General features: G+C 37.8%; 1 protein-coding gene across 1 annotated transcript in view; it reads right to left on the bottom strand.

The window, feature by feature from the left end:
• Nucleotides 1-26,316, bottom strand: part of ZFHX4 (zinc finger homeobox 4) — a 151,331-nt gene that overhangs the window by 4,539 nt on the left and 120,476 nt on the right. The window contains exons 5-9 of the mRNA XM_074883228.1: nt 21,462-21,578; nt 15,128-15,261; nt 14,773-14,973; nt 11,852-11,969; nt 5,632-11,031 (exon numbers count right to left, since the gene is read on the bottom strand). Coding sequence (XP_074739329.1) covers nt 5,632-11,031; nt 11,852-11,969; nt 14,773-14,973; nt 15,128-15,261; nt 21,462-21,578 — 5,970 coding nt within the window. The remainder of the gene's footprint in view (nt 1-5,631; nt 11,032-11,851; nt 11,970-14,772; nt 14,974-15,127; nt 15,262-21,461; nt 21,579-26,316) is intronic.

Below are 26,316 nucleotides of genomic sequence, written 5' to 3'. Positions count from 1 at the left end.
TCATTTTCTTCCGTAGACTCAGTAGCAGATTATTAGAAAAGAAGCATTAAGCACAGTGAGAGTGCTTCCCTCTAATTGATACTTTGAGAGATCTCTACTTTGTTGTTCATTTTAACTAATTTTTATCATGCCTCTGGGATGATATAACCCACACATCCTTCACCTAAGCAACCTGGTAATTATGGTGCTCACTACAAGTAATTAGCTCTCAAATAAAAAGGAATCTTTATCTAAATGGCTGGGGGGAAATGCAATAATAATAAAGAAAGAAAGATGTTTAGATAAGTAAATATCAACAGGAAATGACCATTCAAAAAACTAACAGAACAAGTGACAAGGTCAATGCTATTCATTACGGGGACACCACACAGCTTACATTTTCATTTTTGAGAGTTTGAACAGAGCTTTTCTTTACCATGACAATCAGGTGCGTGCAGTATTTCCTGGGAAATAAGTGTAATATCACTAAAGTACTTTGACACAGGAAGGTTGTTGTTCTCAGCTTACTTGAAGCATGCAGGGCATGAAGTCCTCCACCTCATTAGAGAAAGCAAACTAAGGATGGACTGGTTCTGTCTGGAGGATGCATACACGCAAGAAGTATGCCTCATAACTTAATGGAAGAAATCTTTTCTCTGTTTCAAGTACCAGACATAGTGCAGTGGCTGGTAACAGTCTATTAAAATGAAACTTCTGTGAGATGTATAGTTGGTCAGAAAATTAAATGATGGCACAGGGTAGAAAAGGCAACTAACTGTAAGAGGTTGTACATTACACCCATTGTAATTTTTTCAGGCAAGTAAGTTTGCTAGAGAAAAGAGTGTACAAAGTGTGTGATGCACAGAGAACTGTAAATGTGAAGCAATGTTGGGAACAGTGTACTAGCACATGGATATGGGAACAATAAATGCAGGTTCTGTAATGGATGTTAGATGGGTATTAGCTACTAGGAAGTACTAATGGACTGAACAAGAATGATGTTTAAATCATCAATATCCAGGTGTTTAGCATTACTTAGGAATAAAGCAATTAGGATTCAAAGGGAATAATTATCAGATTTAACAAAGAGGCCATTTAATGTTTGTCACTGTGTCATTACTCCTATTTAACAGTAGGGGAACACTAAGGAGTTAAAATACATTGTGAGTGTGGATTAGATAGTACAGTGAAACAAGTTACAACAGTTATAATTAAAAAGTGGGTAATTGCCACAGTTACTGCACAATGACATCAAAGATGCTGTTGCTTGTTCCTACACTTTCAACGGGAAGTAATAGGCAACTGTGTGTGGAGTCTGCTGAAAATATATTAAATGATAAATACTGTAAATGGAAAATGCATGAATGATGCAGTTAGTGTGAACTGCTGCCCCAGCTTTGTCATGGTTATTTGGGCTTGTCAGCTACTTAGGATTTTTCCAATTTCTTTCTATTCTTAACCTCTTCAACCCTTACACATCACATTGTCTTCAGTTTACTCACCCTGATGATGCCCAGAGTAGTCAAGATCTATTTCATTTTCCAGATAGCCTTTGGAATTTAGTTGAAATACACAGAATTCAGTTAAATATCCAGACAGGCTAAAACAGAATAGTGAAATCCACCTGTTTTATTGGAAGTTAAATGTGGAACTGAGGGTTTCCAAAATTAAATGAAGAAACTTGATGAAACTAATGCTCAATTTCCCGACATGAGAGGTGTAGAATAGAAAATTTACTAATCATGAAGAAACATTTTAATCCTGCTAACTCTTTTCAGTGACAATCAAAGGGCAGAGACTTCTTTTTCACTTGGAGGAATCAGAGTGATAAAAATATAAAAATGAAACTCTTACTGATGGGCCAAAAGCAAACAGAGAATAGAATTCAGTGCCCTAATAATAAGGAAAGTAATTGTGTCTGAATCAAACTTCTCTCTTGATAAGATTTCAAAAAACCACTAAGTACATATTACCCGGTGATGTGTGAATTCTTGGAAAAAGCTGCTGTGAATCTTCAATTCAGTCCAGGCTTAAATGATGTGCAAAGAACCTATGGTAATGATGATGACATTAAAAGGTTCATAGAACCAGTATTAATAGCTAGAAGCAAGATGAAGCACTAGTTTTCTGCAAGGGATCATAGGAAAAAAAAAAAAAAAAAAAAGCTAAGAGGGAAAAAGAATGTGAATTTTAAGAACAACTGAAAACAACAGGTGAACTCTTCTATCTACAGTCACCTAGAAGATAAGAAGGGGCTTGAAGAACAAAAACAAGCCAGAACTAAAATTCTGTATGAATTAGAATTCCACCAAATAACTCCATATTAGGAATTATGCTGAGCAAACATAGCAGTAATTTTGAGACCTTGCTCAGCATTTGATGTCCACAAGATGGTATAATTACATTATCTAGAGAAATGTATCCCACAGGTGAGAAGATTCTTCAACATATCATCCTAGAACCACACAATAATTCTGACATTCAAAACCACTTGGTTTAGAACAAAATAACTGAATTTAAAGTTAATGGATTCTTTCATTCAGAAATGAAGCTATCTTATTTTGACAAATAATCTTTGCAAATAAAAGTCCAGTTTGAGCACTATATAAAGAAGATAAAATGAACTGTAGTTTGAATATTTCCATCTTTTATGATTTAGCATTATTTTCAAGTATTCCATGTCAAACCTTTTATAAAAGCAAATATTGCATTTTAAATGGAATAGTATTTTCAAAATTTAGCTGAGTTTTATACCTTTTTGGAAACCCATAAACAATACTGGATGCAAGAATAAGAAAATGAAATCCCCCATAAACTTGTATTAACTAGTGAAACTAATCAAGCTAATTTCTCTGTGTAGCATGAGTGAAGAGAAACACAAAAGAGAATTTTGAATGTGATGTTTTGTATTATAATTTCACTAGTTCCCTGTCTTAGCAAACAGCAATCACATTCTTTAACAGTGAGGATCGTACTAATGTCGATATTGTCCTTTAAACAAACATGTAAGACAGAATGGATGGGCTTTGCTAGAGGAAATACAGTTACCAACCCTGTAAGTATCAATAAAACCAGGTAAATATTTGAATAAAAGCGATCCCAGTGAGACTTCTTCTGAAGTGCATTTTCAGGATTGGGTCCGAAAGAGAAGAAATTACACACTTGCAGTGGAATTCACGAGAACTAGACTTAAGTATGGGATGGTGAATCATCAGGGAGTTAGCTTCAGAAAATCCTTCATGCAAAGAGTGTTGCAGAACAATTTTCCTGCTGGCTGGGAATATAAGCACTGCTAGAAGAACCACAGCCAAAGAAAAGCTTGTTTGGAAGCTTACTTCTGAAAAGATACTTCTTAAACAATTCTCAGAATCAAACATGAGTGTGAACTATCAGCCAAAGCAGGGTAGAGAAGAAAACAAAAATGGGTTAATTAAGTGCAGAAAATACTAGTGATGAGCATGTACTGGAAAACATCTAAGTTTATTGCTCTTTTTCTATGACGAATGATTAAACTAATCTTTTTTTTTTTTTTTTTCCCCCCCCACTCTATGACTGCTCCATTATGTATCATTAGGGAATGGAGATTTATGCATGCAAGTATTTGGGATGTAGGGGCTATTTAGCATATGGCGGAAGATAAAGTTAACAACCAGATTCTACTAGCTAGTTTACACAGTGGGCTTTGTCCACAATGGGCTAATTAACCTTAAGAAGATTCAAGATGAAAGGGGGTAAAAATCCGTCTCAATTGGCAGTGCATTGTGCATGCTATGGTACTAATGATTTAAATTTATCTCAGAGAAGAGATATTTGGTGGAAATTAGAAAATTCAAATATTGAATTATTATGGACCATTTGGCCTGTAATAATAACGTTTGTATTATTAACAAGACAGTTTACAGACTCTGAGGCTACATTGATACTAGCAAGTTAAACAGTACCAGGGAACATTTCCCAAAAACTGAAACTAAACTGTCTGTAAAGTTAAACAGCAGGAATGGTCACTGGCACTGTTTTGGCCTGGGCCAGCTATCATTCTCCTAAACAACTCCTGAGCACAGCTGAGAGGCTATCATGTGTTCACAACCATTCCTAAGACTCACTTTGCATGGGGTTTTCCTTTTGTTGAGAGTAAAAGAATGCAATGATATCTTCCCAAGCAGATTTCATTTAACAGTATAGGCAAAGCCTGAGATTTCTGGAGCCCATTTTACCTGAAGGTCAACCTAACCAAAGCTATTTAGTGAAGTTATACGGAGAAACCATATCTGTAATTTTAATGAACAACGACCAGCCATTTTTGGACCTGGACACTGTATGCCATTAAGAAGGAAATACAGCAACCTTATATTTCCTTTATATGCACTCTCTGTGCCAATAACTGTTTGACAAAAGCCAGAGGGCACTCAGCCAGAGACTCCATTGTGGAAGGAAAGCCATTCTGATCCAATGAAGAGAAAAAAAAAAGATGCTTCGACCACCACTTAGGGAAACAATAACATGATCATCATCAATCAAAGCTGAGCTGGGTAGCAGAGAAGACATTGCTAGAGTCTTAGTATGTCTAACAACACTGGTGATTAAGCCCCTACCTTACTTGCCAAAGTGAGTTGCTTTCTAAATCAAAGTTTAGAGATCAACAGCAAGTGGAATTACTGGATAAAATGAGGTGAGGGGTCTTAACCAACTCCCTAACTCTGCTGTGCACAAATTTGATATGAATGTGCAAAGTTAGAAGATGAATGGGAGAGTTTCAATCTGCAAGGCTGCACTCACAATGAACTCTGACTGTAAAATTGGAGCCTAATACAAGAAAATAAATTAGGTTCATTCTTTGAGGACTAAATAAATCATTTTGCAGAAAACCTGATTCTCTAACATCAGAGAAACTTATTGCAAGAGGAAGTGCTTTCCCATGTGAGCAAAAAACAGAGTCAGACCAGAGTCAAGTCAGTCAGTAAAACAGTTACGTGTTCAGTTAAAAGTGCAAGCCCAAATGAAGTGATATGTATCTGCAATGACTTTACAAATTAGGGGAAGGATATATTCAGCAACTGGATCACAAAGAAACTGCCATTAAAAATCACCTTCAACAAAAACCTTTTTATCTTAGCAGGCAATTATTCAGAAATATAATAGAGTCTTGGGCATCATTTTATTTTAAGTATTTATTCTGAATTAAACAACAGGTTGGACTGGTCTAAGGGGTGAACCAAATGCCTGATGAACCAATAATGTGGGATTGACTATTCTGTGCTTCATTGGATGTTGCTTCAAATATTTGCATACGAAAAATTTACATACAAAACTCTAACCCAAGTTTTGCCTATCATTCAAAACAAACAATGAAGCATAACAATGCTATTGTTATGTTGGTTTTGTTACAGAATCCTAATATGGACTAAAACCATTTCTGTCAATTAGATTTCAATTCATTTTTTTTTTTTTTTTTTTTTCAAAATCAGAGATACCATTCAGGTTACAGCAACAATCAAGAATTGCACCAAGTACACCTCATAGCAGTACTTTTTAGCTACTCACACCAGTCTCACAAGCATGATATGAATGCATAGTATGCTGTTTTAGAAGGGGATGGTGACTACGCAAGATGATCAAATTAATAAAGAGAAAATCATCCCCTTATAGACTTACTGTTTGAACTTTGTGGAAAACCAGGTAAGGAGGATGGACCATTCATTCCAGGCAGAAGAACAGGAGGAAGGCCAGGGAGTCCTGGATAAGCTGCTGGCAAACTGATACCATGAAGAGAACTGCTGTCCATCATGCCTGGCTGCTGTACTGTTAGTCCTAGTACATCAGTAGCCTTCTTTATGCGATCCAATTCTTGCTGTGCCATCAGCTGTCTAACCGTTGTAGGAGCTAAATAATCTTTCTCCCGATCTAGCTGACTTCCCACAGTTTCTCTCACTTTTGTAATATGTTGTTTGGAAAAGATATGATCTCTTATGGACAAACGCGCAGAATATTTCACACCACATAGAGAACATTCTGGTTTTGTCCCATCAGGTCCGGTCTGATTTATCATGAATGGCTTCCCTATGTTAATTTTGAATTTCTTTTCTTTAGCCCGTGCATTCTGAAACCAGACCTGGACCACACGTTTGGGCAGGCCAATCTCATTCCCTAGCATTTCACATTCCTGCATTGTTGGAGTCCGGTAGTCACTAAAGCAAGCCTTGAGAACTTTAAGTTGCAGGTTACTCATTTGTGTCCGGAAACGTTTGTGGCCTGGCCGATCACTATTTTTGGACTTAAAGGGATTGCTAGCTCCAAATGGGTTAGGTGAACTTGGATCAGCTATGCTTGAAGTTTCACTGCGGTCGGCATTATCATCAGGATCATCAGTAATGTAGTAACTTTGGTCATGATCACCATCTTTTTCACTGAAATGTATTGAGGGGCTTGTTAGGGAAAAGATAAATTTATCATCGGTATTCTCATTTGTAGGTGTAGTTGCAGCTTTTGATAGCGTGTCGTTCACAAGTGGTTTTGCTTCTTTGGGAGGTGATGCAGGTTTTGCATCCCCTGAACTGCCAGTTGTGCTTTCCATTTCATTGTTCCCCTCATCCCCTGTTGTGGCATCACTAATTGCTGTATTAATTGATGAAGTCTCATCAAAGTCAGTCTTGTTTTGATCATATCCCGAGTCAGCAGGAGGGGCATTCAAATTTTCTATATCCTCACTAGACTCTGCTTTAAAAGAAGAAGGACTCAAAAGGTTCTTCGGTGACATTTCTGCAGTTTTGCTAACAGGGGTTGATACAGTGGAGGCTAATTCATTTTCACTTGATAATTCAGTTTTTGCTAATGATAGTGATGGGTAATCAAAAAATATGTACTTTTGTGGACTTTCTCCTCCATCTTCTGTTGATATCAAAGGACTCGGAGGCAAACTATAACCAGCTTGTTTCCCCTCATTCCAATGTCGAGAGCGAATGTGACTTTCTAAAGCTGATTTTGCTTTAAACAGAGCTCGACAAAAAGGACACCTTTTATGGGACTGCGCTGGACCAACTGCACGAAATTGTCCCTTTCTTTCTCGGGCTCTTGTGTTCTGAAACCAGACTTGTACGACTCTCTTTTTTAGTCCCACTTCACGTGCAATGTGATCTAGCATCTTTCTGGTGGGGTTGGAATCTAGCAGGTATTTTTCATAGAGTATTTCCAGCTGCTCTGGAGTAATTGTAGTTCTTAAACGTTTATCACGATGTTGATCTTCTCCACTGTTTCCTCCCTCTTTCTCACTACAGTTATTGTCTTCTTTATCATCTAGTTTTCGTTTCAGGGAACCAGAAACTGTAGCAGGGTGTGCTGTATGTGATGTGCCTGTTTGTGGTGGCATCTGAGCAAGAGAACTATTAAGTAACTGTCCAGTCATCAAAGGATTATTGGGGTCAAATATCATATAGGGCATATCCATTGGTCTTTCTAAAAACTGTGAGTGAAGAAATTGATTTTGGGCTGCTAGGAAATGCATGTGCTGGTGCTCTTGCCAAAGTTCTAGAGTTGGAAAGGCAACTGTACACTGATCACATTGGTACTGTAATAACTGAGGAGGTAGACTGTTCTGTAGAGAAGTCATTGAAATTGGTAAAGGACTGGAAGGAACAGGTGTGGTTTGTGATGCAGAAGGAGGTCTCCCTACTATTTGTGATTGTTTTTGTTGCTGTGATTGAGAAGTTGGGGGCTGAGGGTCAGAAGAGGTTACTGGAGTAGACTGTACTGGTTTGGTGCTTTGGGAAGTTGTATCCGTTTGCTTAGAGATGGTTTCATTTTGTTTTGGTTTTTCTGTGGACTCTGGTTTAGGAGAAGCTTTCTCAGGTTCTGGTTTTGGTGATGGAATCAAAGGAGTACTAGAACCAGAGCCAGAGCTTGCTGCTGTGACTGCCAGGCTTTTTGACGAGTCATTTTGGCCAGAAACTGTGCAGTTCTTATACACTGTTTGATCAGAGGCATCCATAGAATCTTCAGTTTGACTTTCATCTTGAGCGTCGTCATCTTCGTCTTTATAACACTGCTTTTTCTGGTGTGTAATCAAATCAAAGATCCTGGGAAAAACCACACTGCACTTTTTGCACTGATATTGCATGTTACTAGTTCGAATGTAACGCTCATTTGTCAGTTCCCTTTTCTCATTGTCTTTCGTTTCAGCTTGATTTTCATAACTTTTGCGAGCTTTCTGTCGTGCATTTTGGAACCATACAACAATAACTCGAGTAGGTAGATTAAGCACAGTTGAAAGCTGTTCGATTTCATCATCCTTTGGATAAGCATTTGTGTCAAAGAAGTCTTGGAGGACACGAAGCTGGTAGTCAGTAAACCGAGTCCTAGATGATCTCTTGCTGAAAGATGCATCAGACTTGTAAGGTTCTACAGCTGAAGGTTGAGGATCTATTCTGATATCTTCCAATACTGTTATAGGAGGGTTGCTGAAGTTATATGGAGAATCTTTATTTCTCTGTCGTTCTTTAAACAGTGTATTACGAAACCAGTGCTTGATAACTTTCTGTGAAAGACCAGATTTCTCAGCCATTTCTTGGATCTGCTCTTCACTTGGAGAATTGTTAATATCAAAATAAGCCCGCAAGATTTTTAACTGGTCATCTGTGATTCTTGTACGTGGACGCTTGAACTGAGAGTGCCGCAGGAAATTGGGATCTAATCCTAGTTGCTGCTGACAAAGCTGGGTAAGATCTGCAGATAAAGTATCCATTGGTGGCAACTGGAGGGCAAGCTGAGGAGGCAATGCAGGATGCTGCACTGGCTGCATCATAATTGGAGGGAAAAGTGGGAGATCAAGTGAAACGGGAAGCTGGACTTGAGGTGGGGCTGATGGTGGCGGTGGTGGTGGAGGAGGTGGTGGTGGTGGAGGAGGTGGTGGTGGTGGTGTGGGTGGTGGAGCTTGCAAAGGAGTGGGAGTTGTGTTTTGAATTTTTCCAGCCCCAGCTGAAGAAGGCTGAGAAGGAGTTGGAGGAGGAGGAGGTGGTGGTGGTGGTGGAGGAGGCGGTGGTGGAGGCGGTGGTGTTTCTGGAGAAGATGGAGAAATTGGATAAAGCTTGTCATACGCCTCCCTGTACTGTCGGGCAAACTTTTCTAATGCTCCATAAGGAAAAAACTGTCCATGTACATGTTCTTGATGACTCTTCAGAATAAGAATGTTGGAAAAGAGCTTACTGCAGGTTCCACATTCCAGTTTGTCTGTGTTTTCACCTTCACCAGTCTTGCTTTTTTTCTGCACTTTTTGTCTGTTTTCATTGTATTGGATAACCAACTCGAACCCAAAGTTCTCCAACAAAGCTTTGGCTGCATTCCCCCTTGCTCCAGAAGCTATTCTAGGTGGTGGGATGGCTGGTTCTGAGGATTTTGGCTTCTTCATATCTTTGTTTTCTTTTAGTCCTTCATTCTCATTAGTAAATTCTTGCTTTGGCTTCTCTTGTTTCTCAGAAATATCTTCTGACTCCTTATAGGATGGCATATCCTTTATCAGCTGGCAGTCTGTGCTTACTAAGGTATTTTGCTCTGCTTTCATCAGCTTGCTACTTTGGGGCTGCTGTTTTTGGGACTGAAGTTGGGGTTGGGTGGATTGATACTGTTGTGCTTGTTGCTGCAGTATCTGTAGCTGGGTTTGGCCAACATGGTGCTGAGTTTGTATCTGCTGCTTCAAATCTTCTAGCAGTGATCCTGTCATACCAGCCATTCCAGGCATACCGAATGTGGCAGAACCAGGCAAACCCAGATCTGGGCTTAAGCTAAATTCTGTCCCAGGTATATAGAATGGGAAAAGGAACTGAGGCTGTTGAAATTGCAGCAATGCTTCTGGTGTCATCGGAAAGTGAGGCAAAAAAGCTGGGTTTAGAAACTGGGGTTGAAAAAATGCAGCTTGTTGTTGCAGTTCATGTTGTAGTTGCATTTGAAGTTGTGCTGGTGACTGGGGTGGGTGATGTGTAGGCTGAGCAGAAATTAATTCAGAAGCTTGCTTTTTATTTAATTCTTTGGCATCTAAATGTGTTTCTTTGCTGTTAACTGCTGGTAAGCTCATAGATTCTAGCATTCCTTGGCTGGGGCTATTAACATTCCCTGCTACACTATTTCCGCTACTTATATTACCACTTGGTTCTAATTTTGCAGCCCTTGCCTTTGTCTGATGAAGCACAGATCTCATATGAATTTCCAATGTAGAACTTTGGCTATATGCAACATTACAAATGCTGCATTTGTAGGGTTTGTTGTCAGTGCTGCTGTTGGTTTCTTGAGGGACAGGACTTGATGCTTCCTGCAAAACCTTTTTGAGTTTATGTAGGTGGGACACTGAGTTATAGTGGACCAAGAGAATATTCTTTTGGGTGAAAGATTCTTTGCACACTGTACACTTATATGGGCGAGATGGATCTAGAAATTTTTCCATAGTAAAATTTGGCCCTTTTCTAAAAGGTAAGGTCCGCTTTGGTTCTGAGCCCATATCATCTGGAATAGAGCTACTATCACTTCCTACAGGACTTGCTTTACCTTCCTGGTCCATCTCATAATCTCTTTCTATTTCCTGTTCTAGTGCATGATCATCTTGTGCCATACTTTCACTTTCTGCCCAGAGTTCACCATTGACAGGTAAAGATGCACACAGCTGCTGAAGTTCAGCTTCGTTGAGTTCAGGGTGGCCTGCTTCCAAGTGTTTTTTTAAAGCCTGGAATGTACGGAAGCTACGCTGGCAAAGGCTACACATGGTAGCTGCCCGAATAGCATGATACTGGGAATGTATCTGAAGCTTCTGCATAGTCTTAAAAGCCAAGCTACAATGGTTACAACGGTACTTATAGACATGGCGGTCAGAAACAGAGAGCTGTTGCTTCTTCTGCTGTTCATTTAGCTGATCCGTCATTGAGTCAGTGGTCTTTATATCTTTACTACTGCTCTTATTCCAATCTGGTGTTTCAGTAGATTCCTTGGGTGGCTTCTGTTCCTCGGTCTTAATTTCCATTCCAGTTTTTGATTCATCAATCCCAGGGGTACTTTTCTCATCCACAGGACTTTCACCTAGTTAAAAAAAGTGAAATGTCTTTTACACAAGTAGAAGAGAATAGCACATACTATTTTATTCTTTTTCATCAGAAATCAAGAGAGGCAGCTGGTGTGCCATGTGTTGGCCTAGAAAATATGGAACCCATCCTTGCCCCAGAGAATAAAGCAGACAGGACCAACAGAAGATTAAAAAAAGTAATAAAACCCAAACATATTTATCAGACTGGCAGTGGCAGTTGGCCCAGGAGTGGCAGAAGGCTTCTCTTTGTCATAAAGCAGGAGTTTATTGGTACAATGGGAGCACCAAACAAGAAAAGGAAATAAACAGTAGGAAAGAAGGAGAGAGTAGAAATGGGGACAATAGGTAAGTCAGGTGGTTAGAAAGGAGGAGGAAAGTGGTCTGAGGAGAGAAGGAAGAGCATGCTGTGAGAGGTAGCAAAGCAGCTTCCCAGCACAGAATACAGTAAGCATCCAAGATAAGAAACCTACTGTTGGAAACACAGGCAGAATCACTTGCCTAACATTCCCCATTGATGGTGAAAGTCTTCTAGGACTGAGTCTTATTTGCTGGTTAAACAAGGAGGGCCTTACCTTCAAAGTGGCTAGGTATTGTTGTTTAATTTTACTTCTACCAAAAGCAGTCTGGCATATACATGCATTCTAGTAGCTCTGCATGGGTGCAGTCAGACAAATTCAGGACCCTTGTTTTTTTTCTTTTTATCTCTGTGGCTACATGCAAGCCAAAAAGGATTCACTTTACTAAGAAAGAAACAAGTGGTTTATTTCTAAATTGCCCATACCTAGCTTTTACATGTCTGGGCTTTTTCTTGCATACCTGGATATTTCCCAGATCCCTCAGTTGTAATGGTTGCAGGTGTGTCACGTTCAGATTTCTCTGAAGCAGCTGCTGGCAATAGCATACTATTGGGCATCATGACATCTGGTACAGGAACCTTTGACAACCAAGAACACAGTAATATTATAGGAAAAGTCATATACAACAGTATGAAGTTATAATTCAAAAGATCCACGACATCTGCATCAAAGACTGCCAGTACCAAACCAAGATCTTGATTCAGACCTTGATAATGGTTTCTGACAGACCACAAATCCAGAGCATTGGATGTCCCTTGGTGGAGAATCAACTCAAAATAATCCACAATAAGGTGATGCTATAGAACTACAAACACTCCATATTTCACTGGTCTCAATGTCACCACAAAGAAGGTTTTGCTGGCTATGTCAGGTTGGTTGGATTTATCAGGGGAATTCTCCTCGGACATCCTCCAAAGATGGAGATCATGTTGAGATATGGTCACCAGTCAGTTCTTGACTGAGGGCATTCCCACTTTGCTTCACCTGTATTGTTTTTTAAACAAATGCTGGACTTTCCATGATCTTTGAAAGAAAATTATAAGTTTATTTCCATACAGATATAGCAACTTATTTCCATTTAAAATAAGATTTTCCTCTTTCTTGTCTTCAATTGCTTATGTATCTTCTTCAAATTGCTTTACCTGTTGTGTTATCCCCTCAAATTATAGACAGAAATCTTTGAAGGATGCGGTTTTATAGGTGTCTGATAGTACTGTTTAGTTAGGTTGACATGAATATTTGCTCAACACTTCATGTTTTCCTTTTGCTCAGATCTTTAAATCATATTCATATATGAAATAAAGGATTGTCTAGGGGTTCATACTAAGACTTAGCAGGACTGGGTTCAACTTAGCAAGACTGCACTGCCAGACTCTGTCTAAATGACCCTGGATAGATCAGTCCAGACTGTGCTGCAGCTGCAGCTCCTCATCTCTAATGTAAGGATAGTACTTCCTTACTTCATACAGAGGTAACAACAATATCCAGAGAGATTTTTGAGTGGTAAATTACTGAAATAATGGAAGCTACATACATTACTAGATATGAGAAGAAACATCTTTTGCTCCTCTTTAACAGTTTAACAGATTATTTTAAACCTTTATTAGGATCCATAAGAATGATATATATATATGTATTTATGTATATATGTATATCAGTTGCCTATCGGAAAAAATATTCTAGACATATTTTAAAAAGCCCTGGGCTTAGTATATTTGTAATTTAAACATGGCATTAATAACATCCTCTCAGAGGACTAGCAACTTTGAGTTCATTTGGAAAGGAAGGACTTTTAAAAAGAAATATGTACATAACTGTAAATGTCCCAGAGAAGAAAAATTTGCTATAATTGGTATTTATTTTGTCATTGGAGAGCTCAGATATGGACAGAGCATATTAATGTTAGCAACTTGGACAATTTAGATAATGCAGATTATGTTTTTCAATCTCTTTCTCTGTCAAACAAACATTTTTTTTTCCTCTCAGAAACATTGAGACAACTCCCTAGCACCTGGATTCAGTTGCCCCATTATCAGCACAGAGGGAATCATGGAGAACTTGAGAAGAAAGCTAATACTGTTCAATACAGGGGTGTGGGGGGGTGGGGGTGGGGGTGGTCCACATTTTTCCAGTTTCCTAAAAGGGTCTGGGAAAGTTAAATTTCTACTACATGTTCCCTGTGGTGGGCCAAAATTACATGGTGTGGCAGACTTATCGTTAGTATAAACCAGGGAAAAGAAAAGAATAATCCCCAATTCTGTATTTGCTTATCAGCACTAGACACAACAAACCCTAGAACTTCAGTCAAGAGCTCTTTCAATTCTTTCTCATTTTTTTGCCACTTCACTTGGGAATGAGGTGGTAAGCCTACAACCACAACCATATAAATGAAGGAGTCATTTATGGATACAGAAATAAATCCTTAAGGAGGTGGATCCCTGAGATTTCCAAATGCATTTCCTTTTAAAAAGGCAAGACAACCAGAATTAGGGTGTCTTGAGAGGTCTCATTTTTAACTGAATATATGCTGTAATAATAAAAACATTCTAGACCTGATTGCGTCCTTACTGACATTGTTTTGAATGGTGCTGAGTTTTTATTTTTCACAGATACTTATTATTTTGACATGGTTTGTACAATTTTGCAGGGAAGAACAGGATTTTCCTGGTGAGGCTGGAGTGGGATTCATCTTCCAAATAGAGTTTGCTGGTTATAGCATTCATCCCAGTCATGTGGAAGCCAGGCCAAGCCCCTGACTGATCCAGGATAGGTACTTGAAATCAAATTTTCCATATCCTAAAAAACTGACCTAACTGGATTGATATCTATTCTATGACTTGCCTTTCTGTTTCATACATTTTATTCACAAAAAAACCTAAAGGGTCTTTTATGCAAAAGTAAGAAACAGGACATTCTGTACAATAAGATAATCATGGTCTCCAATTAGCAACACTATTGATATTCTACAGTGAATTTAATGTAATATAGTGCAAGCACAGTCCAGCTACCCACAGGAATACTTCTGCATTTGGGAACTACATTCTACAGGGAATTCCTATTATTTTACAAACAGAAGTCACAATACCTCTGAGACCTGGATATTATTAGACTCAATTTACAGGTGTGCACTTAGATACATGGACAGGCTTGATTTTTCCAAGGTTAACGTCAATGAGAAACTGCAGGTTTTCAGCATCTTTGAAATCTGCCTTCAGTCATTTTCCCAAGGGACATCAGTCACTGGATGAGCTGGCAACAGAAGCTAAGAGTCCTGATCCACTCCCTTTCTTGGGCTCCCTGAATACTATGTCATAACAAATACATTGCCCAGAGGCCTCAGTACATTTCTGTAGCATGCGCATCAGTATTTGGAACACTTACTGTCATGAGCAGTTTCTCCACACAGTCAGGGGACACACTGTGCAAATGGGTCAAATGAAGCTGGAGATGCATTTTGTTGCTGAGGACATCCTGGCAGAGGGGGCAGCAGATAACAGGTTGCATTGAATGCTGTGACAGGACATGCATCTGGATACGATTTGGGTCCCTACTATTGTAGTTACAATAAGGACATTGATAGAACTGAAAAAAATCAAATTAAGATGAAGGCTATTAGTCAGTGCTCTTTTTATGACTTACTGATATTGTTATTTTAACAGCATTATAATCTCTGTTTCATTCATGAGTTATTTGAAAGAGTTCTAGAATGCAATTAAATTGTTACATTTTCTTTTACCTGCTCATGACAAAATTTACTGTCCTCTGGAGGCTTTGATTTTTTAGCTGCACCATCCTCTTCTTTTGTCAGAAGAAGCTGTTGTGCCCCTACCACAGTGTTCACTTTTGGTTCCTTCTCTGGTGTGACTATTCCTGTTCCGAAAACATAATTTTTAAGAACATATTTTAAACTTTAAAATATCTTGATTTACAAAGAGACTGTGATTCCAAAGGTTTGTATTGTCCTTGAGGGTCTTTTTTTTTTTTTTTTTCCTAAGTTCTGAGAAAAAATATAGTTGAATAAAACAACTCTGGTAAGCACAACGGTGAAAATACACTTTTATCCTTGATGGAGACTCTATAAATACATTTAAAAATGGACTCCTCTCTACTGTTTAGATAACCTTAGGTTGCCTTTAAAGATTAATCAATAATGTTCTTTCTTTAGCAGCTCAGCATGAATTTGTGTATTACATTAAAACAAATCAGCTTTTGCTTAAAAATCCTGTTTTCCAAAATAATTAATTTGCTGCTGTTTAATTACCCTCTCTCTTTTCTAAACTGTCTGAGCAATATGATTATTGTGCTGTTTTGATAACTCCTGCCTGGTTACAATTCTGAAGCTAAATATAGTGAGGCTTTAAAAGAAATACTGTGGAGAATAGGATTTCAGAGCTAACTTAGTATTAATTATATACAAAGATCAGTCATTTGGGATTGCCTTAGATGTTTACACTGTGAATTTTTATAGTCTGGCATTTGTGATCAAAACCAGAATATAATTGTTTTCTATAGATAGTTCTACTATTAAGTATTAAATACTATATTTAATATTATGCTTGAACTAGCTGTGTAATGCGGCCCAGTCTTGCACACATCAAAGAAAAGAGTGCAATTCTAATTTCCCAGTCCATCAGAAAATTCTTTCCAGCGTCAATTTGCCAGATAATCTCTTCTGCTAGGCTGGATATTACAAGAGCATTGGGTAGGCATGTCACATACATCTCATGACAAACACAAAACCTCATTTACCAACCATTCCAATCTCATCATAGTGCGGCATCATCTGACCTTTTTTCTGCTGTTTATTATGAGTATTTCTAATTTTAACTTTCAATTTTCACCATCTTCTAGTCAATTTGCAACTAAATTATTTCCAGGGTGAGGACACTATCACTGGACACTGGGTGCAAATACATCTTGAAATGCAATGAAGCTAAACCATTGATTGCTATCAGACCCAACGTAAATATATAGTCCAGGGGTAATCTGATTGTATGTTGTGCATGAAGATTTATCTTGATTTTTTTCAATCCACATAAGGTTCATATAAATGAACAAATTGCATCTCATTGCACAATAACCTAGGATTAATTTAAAAATAAGGTCACGGATGTTTTGGCAACAAAGCAAACAAAGAAAATACCTGTATTTTTCTGTAGACAAAACTAAGAACTTTTTATTATTTTCATATAGACTTTGTGCAATATTTGATATTATAAGAGCAACATTAAAGAGAAGTAAGATAAGAGAACTGTTTTTAAGGTGAATACCAAATCCTCATGGTACAATAATTAACAATTTAAAACTGAATCATACAGAGACATTTTCTGAAGGGCATTTCTTTAAAAAAACATAAACATATTTTATGACTTATACATTAATGGTGATTTTCCCACACATTGCTTTTCATTCCTAAATTGCTAATTATTTCTTTTGGTGTAATTTAGGCCAGTAATTTTTGCATGTTCTTGCTCAAATTAAAGTTCATTTCTGCCATATTTCCCCACTTTTAATGAGCAATTTGTCAACATCGGTTTAATATCTGAACAAGCTGCTTTCTGGAGCCCCACTGAATTTTTACACTCTCAGGAACTGATCCTGGAGGCCGCATTTAGACTGCTCAGTCAGTGTTGTGCTGACGACCTGAAGGACTAGCGACGCTTAAAGGCAAAATCTACATGATGCAGTCACATAAGGCACCATTTTATTACTCACTTTGGTTTATGATAACACAGTACTCCCTGGCCTATCTGTATTTACCTGGCAATACACGATTGTTGTTTAAATGTCTTAGCTGTGAGAATTATGAAAAGTAAAAAAGTGACGTGCTATATTAACAGAGAAAGGTTTTAGAAGGATAGGTTCAAATTATTAACCTCTCTTCATTTCCAACTGTCAAAAACACCTAACAGTTGACTGTTGTTTCTTACCTTTATCATATGTCACTTTTAAAATGTATCTTTTTAAAGACAAATGGGCCAGAATCTCAGCTGGTGTAAATGGATACTGTTACACAGGAAGCTGAATTCAAAAATCAAAATAAAATAACTCCACCTTCTCTTCTCCTCATTGTTCTCAGCAGGTTATTACAGAAATTAGAATCCAAATTCTGCTCCAAAATTCACTTGTGAAAATGCATTTAACTGTGTTTTGGCAGTGGTATTTAACTGCTAGTGAAATTTGCTTGGAGTGCACTCTGTGTGCTCCTGGGCACACACAAGGTTAATATTACACATCATCTTCCACCACAAGATGGAATAACTTAATTACTTCAAAGGGCCTGTAATAGTCATGAAACACATAGTTCTTGTTTCTATAAAAACAAGGGGGTTTTTTGGTTAAATTTTCTTCTGCGGTTAATATAATAAAACCGTAGAGTTATAAAACACTATGCTGGGGTCAATAAATGCATAACAAAGCACAGCTTTTTGTTATGTTTACTATGATATTTATATAAACTGTCAAAATTTACAGAGGCTTTGTTGTTTTTGTTGTTGTTGCTCTGGATTCATTCAACCCCAAGCACTGTTACTTCTTAAATGACTGAAGTTACATCTGGCCTATAGTAAAGTAACCAAGTCCATGACTTATGGTGAGCTTTGAAAAAAAAAGGAGGATTGATCTTCCCTCTGGCATGGGGATGCCCCTGCACGTGGTGAGAACTGAACCCCCGAAAGCCAGAGTATACATGGCAAAAACAAAGGACATCTGCTCCTTATGCAATGGTCCAGCTATTACAACTCAGTGCCCCATCTTGTTATATCCATTTTCTGCTTTCCATATTGAATTCACTGTTTTAAGAAGCTTCCTGCAGGGAGGCTGAACAAAGTTATGGTCATATAGGAAGGGTATTGAAGGAGGAGATAGAGAGGAGAGAAAATACTATGGTCCCGAGCATGCTGTGTGGCACTGTTTTTGTATCTAGATGTTCCACTGGCATGCTATTCTTCCCAGGCAGTTGTAGGAAAAGACTAAATCAAGTTGTTATTCATGTTTTAAATACACACTTTTTATCCTTGAGACACATTATTTGTTGTTTTTTTTCCCTAATTGTGAAACACAACTGTAAACCATTTTATAGTATAAAATACGCAGCATTATTTTGGATGAATAATATAATTTCAATACATTTAGCTCAAAAAATAAGTTTAATTACAAGTAAGTGCCATGAAATAGAGTAGTCAATGATTGCCTGTCAGTTACAGAATTATTTAACTTGTGCAAAATTGCTAATAAAAAAATGACATAATTCACTGCGATTCAGATGTCATCACCTTTGTAACATTTCTGAAACCCAAAAATAAAAATAAAAATGTTGGTGTGACTAACAAGAAGGAGAAAGTTAATAAAATACATGTACTAGCGAAAAAAAATTCTGGAAAAGCCATAATCGAAATACTGTTTTCTTATTTATGAATCTATGTATTTGATAAAGATTGAATAATTTAAGACTTTTGACACATCAGATGATGTTATTCAGCCTCAAAATAATTCTAAAATTATAATTACTGGTAGAGTATTCTTTCTAATTAGAGTAGAATGAAAGGATAATTTTCATTGCAATAATGAAGGTTAATTTCCATCCTTCCTCATGTTTACTACCTTATTAAAAAGTGCTCCCCTTAGCCATGGCAGAGACATATTACATTTTCAATGCAAATGTATTAATCTGGATAAATTCCATATTAATTCTTGCACTGCATAGAGCTGTAATTTGGATTATAATTAATCTAAAGTGGCACTAGATTTAAATGACAATATAAATGAGGCATTAGTAGGCTTTTCTATTCTGAATGAATATTCAACAAATATAACTTGCATATTGCCAAGTCTCATTTTGAAAGCTCTACTCCTTGAGATAAGGTAAGCAATACAGCACAACAGCTTACACAAACATACTGTTACTAAATACATGTTAATCCTTTCTCGTCTAATAGATTCTATGCTAAAGAGGGGTCACACCACTCTCCTGTCTAACTTGTTAGTATTGTGATTAATTTATTGGTTTTCCTGAGATTTCTTTGGCAAGACTTGCAACACTCAATTCATGAGAAAGCCCAAATTAACATTCAATTATACATAAGCAGTTATGCAGTCATTAGAAATACTTGTCAGCTGAGTGAAAATTAAGATGATGGTCTGAATGTTACATATGCTGAATTAATTTAGATTAGAGAGATACAAGTTTCTAAAATATTTAGGATTTTACAGTACAAACTATTTTCTGCAAAGCACAAAGGCAATCATGTATTTCAGCCCTTGTTTTTATATGAATCTTACTGCAAAGTTATTTGTGTAATTGCTGGCACGGGAATGCAGAACAATTATGCTGCTTTTTTGTAGTGCACCCAGTAGGCATCTGGATATAGGTTTGTCCTAATTAAACTGGGCCCTTATGAGTGGCTAACCCTGATGGAATTTTGAGAATTCCCCGTCAGTATTTTTTTCTAGATTCCATCTCCCCCCCCCCCCCTTTTTTTTTTTTTTTTTTTCTTTCTGGATCTTTAATACTGTATTCTTTCTTGAACATCTAGAAATGGACCTGCCTAAGAAAAAGAGAGGTCTGATAAACTCCCTGAAGCAGTTCACAGTGTCCCCTAGGCAGAGTGTAGGGTAGGAAATGCAGGCTGCAGGTGGCTGTCACCCCTCTCCTGGTGAGTGTCCCTGGCAGCCCCTGATGGGACTGCACAGGAGAATCTATGTTGGCCTGGCAGCATGGCTTTACTGCACTGCAGAGAGTTTTTACCAAGGCAGAGACCCAGCCAAGGGGGATATATATTTTAAACCACAACACAGTTTCTTGCTCAACATCATCCTTGTCATCATCGGCCTTTCTTCAGTCTCTTGATCTCAAAAAATAAAGCCACTGAAGAGCAGCCGAGGTTCTAAACTGTGATGGGTACTGACCTTAGCATGTCAACAAGGAAACTTCAAGGAAGCTTTAATCTTTAAGTCAGTCTTCTGAATTGATTCGGCATAGAAAGGGCCATCTATAATATTTTTTTGAAAATAAATCCAAAAATGTTTAATATGTAAAGAGCAAATTACAGTATGGGAGAATTTGGGTGTAAAGAAGCTCATACAGAAAATGGTATTTTCTCTACAACTATATGTCTTTATGGACAATACAACCTCCTTTGTATGCTGCTGTCATTGGCATACAAGGAAAAGATATATGACTACCTGAAACTAATAGGCTTCAACCTGTTTCAGCACTTCTTCTGCTTCAGTGAATCCAACATAATGTAACTAGGTATAGCGTGCGGCAAAAGTAGCCAATGTAATATTCATTGTGACCATAGATTTCCATCTCATACATAAAAAGCATGGATGAAGTCACATATTTGCCAAATCAAACACAGAAAAAGCCTTGGGTATCTACACCAGATGCTGGCCCTGGGTTTGTTTGTGCACAAGTAAATGTCATGACATAGGGGTTTTGTTTTCAAAGACAGTAGCTTTCATTACTGGATTTTGTCTATTCCAGGAGATCAAAATTACCCAACCCATAATCCGTTTTCAATGATATTTCCTCTTTCTTAGGCTGAATCATCTGTAAACTTTTTCACTGGATTTTGTGTATTTTTTTCAAAATGCATCAAATAAATGCCCAGGAAGAGGCCAGATTCTTGGGAGTAACTGATCAGAGAGCAAGAGCAAAAAATAATAAAAACAAAAAACCCCACATTCTTTGCATTAAAAGGGGGGCAAAACCTGATTGAAGAAAAAATTCAAGTGGTACCTAATCCTATGCTTATGAAAAATTAATATGCCATCAGAGGAATCACAAGTACAGCTAAGATTAATGAAAGGCGCTTAAAAAATTACAAGCACACAAACTGATTTGATTAAAAAATAATCTCACTGGTCGTCCTGTAATATTCTTCAACTTATCCGCATCTATCCTGTCAGATGGTTATGATTAAAAATAGGTCAATGGGAGGCTACTGATAGAAATCACATGCAAAATGCACATGCAATGAATAGTAGTGGAAATGTCCAGACAGTTTAAAATGAAAGAGCATTTCATAAGTTAAAAAAAGGGGGAAAACAAAATTCTAGCATCTTACCAGAGTCTTTACTAGATTTTTTGCCTTCACTATTGTCTCTCTCACTTGAGTCTTTATCATCAGCCACAGACACTGATGTACTTTTAGCAGACCCTTCCGTATCTTCACCTTGTTCTTCTGTGGATAAGCACAGAAAAGATCTTAGAAAACAAACTCAGTGACCACTTAACAGCAGTTAAGAAATATGTCCTGTAATAAGAACAGAACTAACAGAGGGTGTCAAAACAGGGTGGAGGAGGGGTGGGGGGAAGAAAATGGAAAAAACAGAACTTTAAAGAGGTTGGACATTAATTACGAATAATTTGCAATATTTCAAAATCTATCCAGAAATTCTGACCATGTCTTTATCAGAGTACCTGCTTTCCACCACTGTGACAGATTTAAAGCCTGTCATTTCATATTCTTTGGCTAGAAATGATTTGCGTTAAAATACACACACACGCATGCACACACACAACACACAGGCTGGAACAAAAGCAAGCACGTGTAAAAATGCATCTTGGAGCCAAAAAAAAAAAAAAAAAAAGAAAAAAGAAAAAAAAAGGGCGAATTGCAGTATAAATCCTATTAGTGAAGCAGTATCCCGCTAATTGCAGTAAGTAAGTATTAGGTATTAGGTACTGTATTAAATATAAACCTCTGGCTTTGCGGGAGAAGTCTCAAATTTTGTCTCCAGGGGGAGCCATTCAGGATAAATGATGCAACTTGGTATATGGCTTCTGAGGAAGCAGCATTACCCACACCTCACTTACATGTTCACACCAGCTAGATTACATGGAAATCTTCACAGTAACTCAGGCCCATTTAATTATTCGGTAAATCTTAGCTATGCTGCTACTGGTGGATTAATCTGTTTATGCAGTTAGCTTCTATGCTGGGGCTGTGTAGCACTAATCCGTGAAAGGCCCACTGTTCCTTTTCATCCTGTGATCATTTGTCTCTCACTGTGCTGATGTCACATTTTAATGAATTTTTAGCAATCTGAGTAATGCCAGATAACCAGACTTGCAACTCCCTACAGCACAGCATGCTGTTTTCATTGCTGCACACAAAAAAATAAAAATCATATTTCCCAGTTCAGGTAGGAATTATATAAATTAGGAGGTGAAGGTAAAATGGGATGTGAAGCACCAGGCCGCTCAATTTCATAAAATCTTTAATGACCATATAAATTAACCCTGGAAAGGCAAAAGGTCACAGACACACATTTGCATACACTCTTCTATTCACTTTTGATAAGCAGAGCTTTTATGCAAGGAACATGATACAATTAACCCTTCAGGAACCATACAAAATGCAGCTACCGACATTTTAAGTGTCAAGCATTAACTGAAAATTACACACTGCATAAAATTTTCATTGTAAATGCTATAGTGATTGAAAGGGGAAATAGTGGCCCTCTTCGCACCCCATGTTTTATTAATAACATTCTGACAGCCGAATGAAATATCCTCTGTCATATGTAGCAGCTGAGCACAAAAAAATTGCTGCTTAGTGCCTTACTTGCCAGCCATGCACTGAAACTGTATGCCTAGGCAAACAACTCTCAGATCGATGTGGTGAACCTATCCGACTCTGAACTCTCTGCAAAACCTTTTGTAAATCGGAAGAGAAAAATATAGCCGCAATTTTGGAAACCAAACAAAAAAAAAAATCTGAACCGCAGATCAATGTGTTTTGCATTGACATCGAAGTACAGTAAGTTAGGACTAAGCATGCATGTCCACTTTTTTGAACAATACGGGGAGAAAGATGGTCCCCTATTTTAAAAATAATTGCATATATATAAAAAAAAATTTCCATCAGAATGGAAACCTCTCTCGTGCTGTTTTAGCTCTCTCCCCCCTGCAGTCCTCTGCCCCCTCCCGCGATGATAGCTAATCAAACATGGTAGGCATCCCTGTCGCAGCTGGAAGTGGGGCTGTGTTTGTCAGGGTGGCGGGGGAGCACGGTTTGGGATGCTGCGAGCCTGTGATCATGCCTGGCTCGGGCTGTGTTAATGCCGAGCGTGCACACATGAGGCTCGTATCCAGTGTCAGGCCCGGTCGCCTCATGGAGCCGATGGCAATCCCTTTTCGACTCATCCTTGGGAACGGATGCATTGCTGCTTTTACTAGATTTACTGGCCCAATCCCCCTGGGCTGGAAAATGAAGTGTCAAAGTGCTACTGAGTGTCCTTATCTTGAGGGGACATAAAATTGTAAGGGCTATCGTGGCACACATTAATAAAACATTGTGTGTGTGTCAGGCAAAGAGAAAGAAAATTATGAAGGTACTAAAAGAAAAGCTACAGTATCATCTGGGTCTCATCAGACAATTTTTGCAGGGTGCTCTCCTGTTTTTCTGGTATGTGTTTTAAGTGTGAGAGAAATTCCCAGACATGTTCTCCTATACATCATCGTGGTGTCTGACCTCAGCCTGACCCTGGCAACAGTTTGAGAAATCTGAATGTGAACAAAGACTCTGTGTCAGCAGCGGGGAGAGATTGCGGGATAGACTTTCCCCATCAACTTAATCGCAAACAGCAGTTCTGAGGCCATAACTTTACAGGGCTCCACCAAGCCACAAACACATAACCTTTAGAGGTGAAACTGCCCCCTGCTCCCCACCCCCCCTTCTGTGATTTTTCTCAGTCTTGTGGTGCTCCCTTTGATGTAGCAAGGCAATTAGCTCTAATGTTCAAGTACTGCAGACCTGTTTTATGGTTTGGAAGGTGAGAGCTGTTTATTACAGGTAGGCTCCTGGGGGCCATAAAGGCTTTGCAAATTTTTAATCATGCAAAAAACTAATCAAAATGTAACTTATACACACCATAAAAATTAATATCATTATTATGCACGGTATAAATTGCTTGCCCTGGCTTTCAGTGGCACTCACTTCTAGAAAATACATTTGGCATTCATTTCAGAAATATGTATGGCATTCACTTCAGAAATAAATTTCATAGACAGAAATGATAATACAACTTCTCCTATTTTCCTTCAAAATTACAGAAAGGCTGTCTAAGATTCACACTATTGCAACATTTATCAAAGGGACAAGATGGAAATACAACAGCTCTAACTTAAAAGCAGCTAGCAAATTACCAAAAAAATCCTTAAGACCATTCATTAGAACAGATATTGAGGATATGTAATGAAGTGTGCTATCAAAGACACTACATACCTATTCCAAGATGCTACAAACATCTTTGTTTAGTAACATTTTTGGTCTTTACATGCTAACCAACAAGGATACTATTCAGTTATAAAAATGTGATGGCCCCTGCTCAAAGACACAAAATTATGAATTATTACATATCATTTAGTAACATTTTTGGTCTTACTTCATACGCTAACCAACAAGAATACTATTCAATTATAAAAATGTGATGGTCCCTGCTCAAAGACACAAAACTATGAATTATTACATATCAACAAAATACAGTATGATGATGCTACAGATTCCAGAGCAAGTCCTAATGCTCTGTTTTAAATTTACAAGAGTCCTGCCTATATACATTTACAAATGTCAGCTTTGAAAATGAATAGAACACCAGATTCAAATGTACTTTAATGGCTTTCATAACACTTACTATTGCAATATGATTTTATTCACACCTGGTTTTATTTTGTCCAAATGTTGAAAATTTCTTTTGATGTTGGATCTCTCGAGTTTAGCCATTATCAACCTTTTCCTCACAACTGACTTAGAATTAAACACAAAAATGAGGTTAGCAGTCTGCACTAAAACCGTAAAATAAGGAAAAACAAAAAAGTTAAGCTTCAGAGGTAATGTTAGTCAGCTGATATTGTATATTATATATTCTACATCATATACTTTAATATGTTAATCTACACTCTCAGGCCCCAATTTTATACCAATTTTATGAATAAAGACCCTTATGACCTTCCCCAGCTCCATGAAGTCAAGATGTGTGATGATTCCAACTGCAAAACCCAGGCCTCAGCCAAAGTTGAATAGCAGATACCAGCAGCAAAATTAGATGAATATTCACACACCAATTAGAAAAGCCTGATTTACTGAGATGCAAATAAAGATACAAACGCATCCACCATAGCCAAGGGAAGGTATAGAGAAACAAATAATATCCTGAACAGTTAAAACAAGACATGACTGGGTTGAAACAATCTTCTCTCCTTAAATTTAAATGCATTGTGATAATCACACAGGCATATCAATTACCTTTCCGTGTGTTTTTTCAGAGAACTTTCCCTACTGATGAGCAGTGCCAGGAGTCTGTCTTCAAGTCTATTTAAGAAACATATTATTTTCAAGGGTTGAGTTTGGTTGGGTTTTTTTTACATCACTGATACATCAATCAACAGCCAGTAGTTCCTGTTTTGGTCCTAGATTTTGTTGGTGGTGGTGCTGGTATCTCTTTTACCCTTTCCAAATTGCAAGTAATTTCCTAAATAAGGATGATCTACTAGTTGTGGGTGAGTAATTGTGGTTATGGGAGAGAAAGCAAGATTAAGCAAGTGTTTGTGGCTGAGGGCCAGATGGATGGGGAAAGAATAAATCAATTGACTAAAGTAGTAAGTAAATAAATATGAAATGAGAGAGAGATTTTAAAAAATAATTGGGGTTTGTTATTCAATATATTCAATAAACAGCTGAATCTAAGGTACCCATAAGACATATCCCAGATTCAACTGGTAGAGTGAATGGCTTATTGAGATTAACTGTCAGAATGAGAAGGCAACCACTAGGAAAGAATAATGGAAGGGTGGATTGGAGGGATGGACAGACAAGAGATAATGTGGGGAAAGGAGAAACAACTAACAAAAGAAAATAGAGAAAACCCCACAGAATATGCAAGAGAAGAAAAAATTAACTAAAAGCAGGGCTTGTG

The sequence above is a fragment of the Strix uralensis genome, chromosome 1, assembly GCF_047716275.1.
Source record: "Strix uralensis isolate ZFMK-TIS-50842 chromosome 1, bStrUra1, whole genome shotgun sequence".
NCBI lineage: Eukaryota > Metazoa > Chordata > Aves > Strigiformes > Strigidae > Strix > Strix uralensis.
Note: the sequence above shows the minus strand (reverse complement) of the source record. Positions and strands in the feature narration are given on the sequence as shown.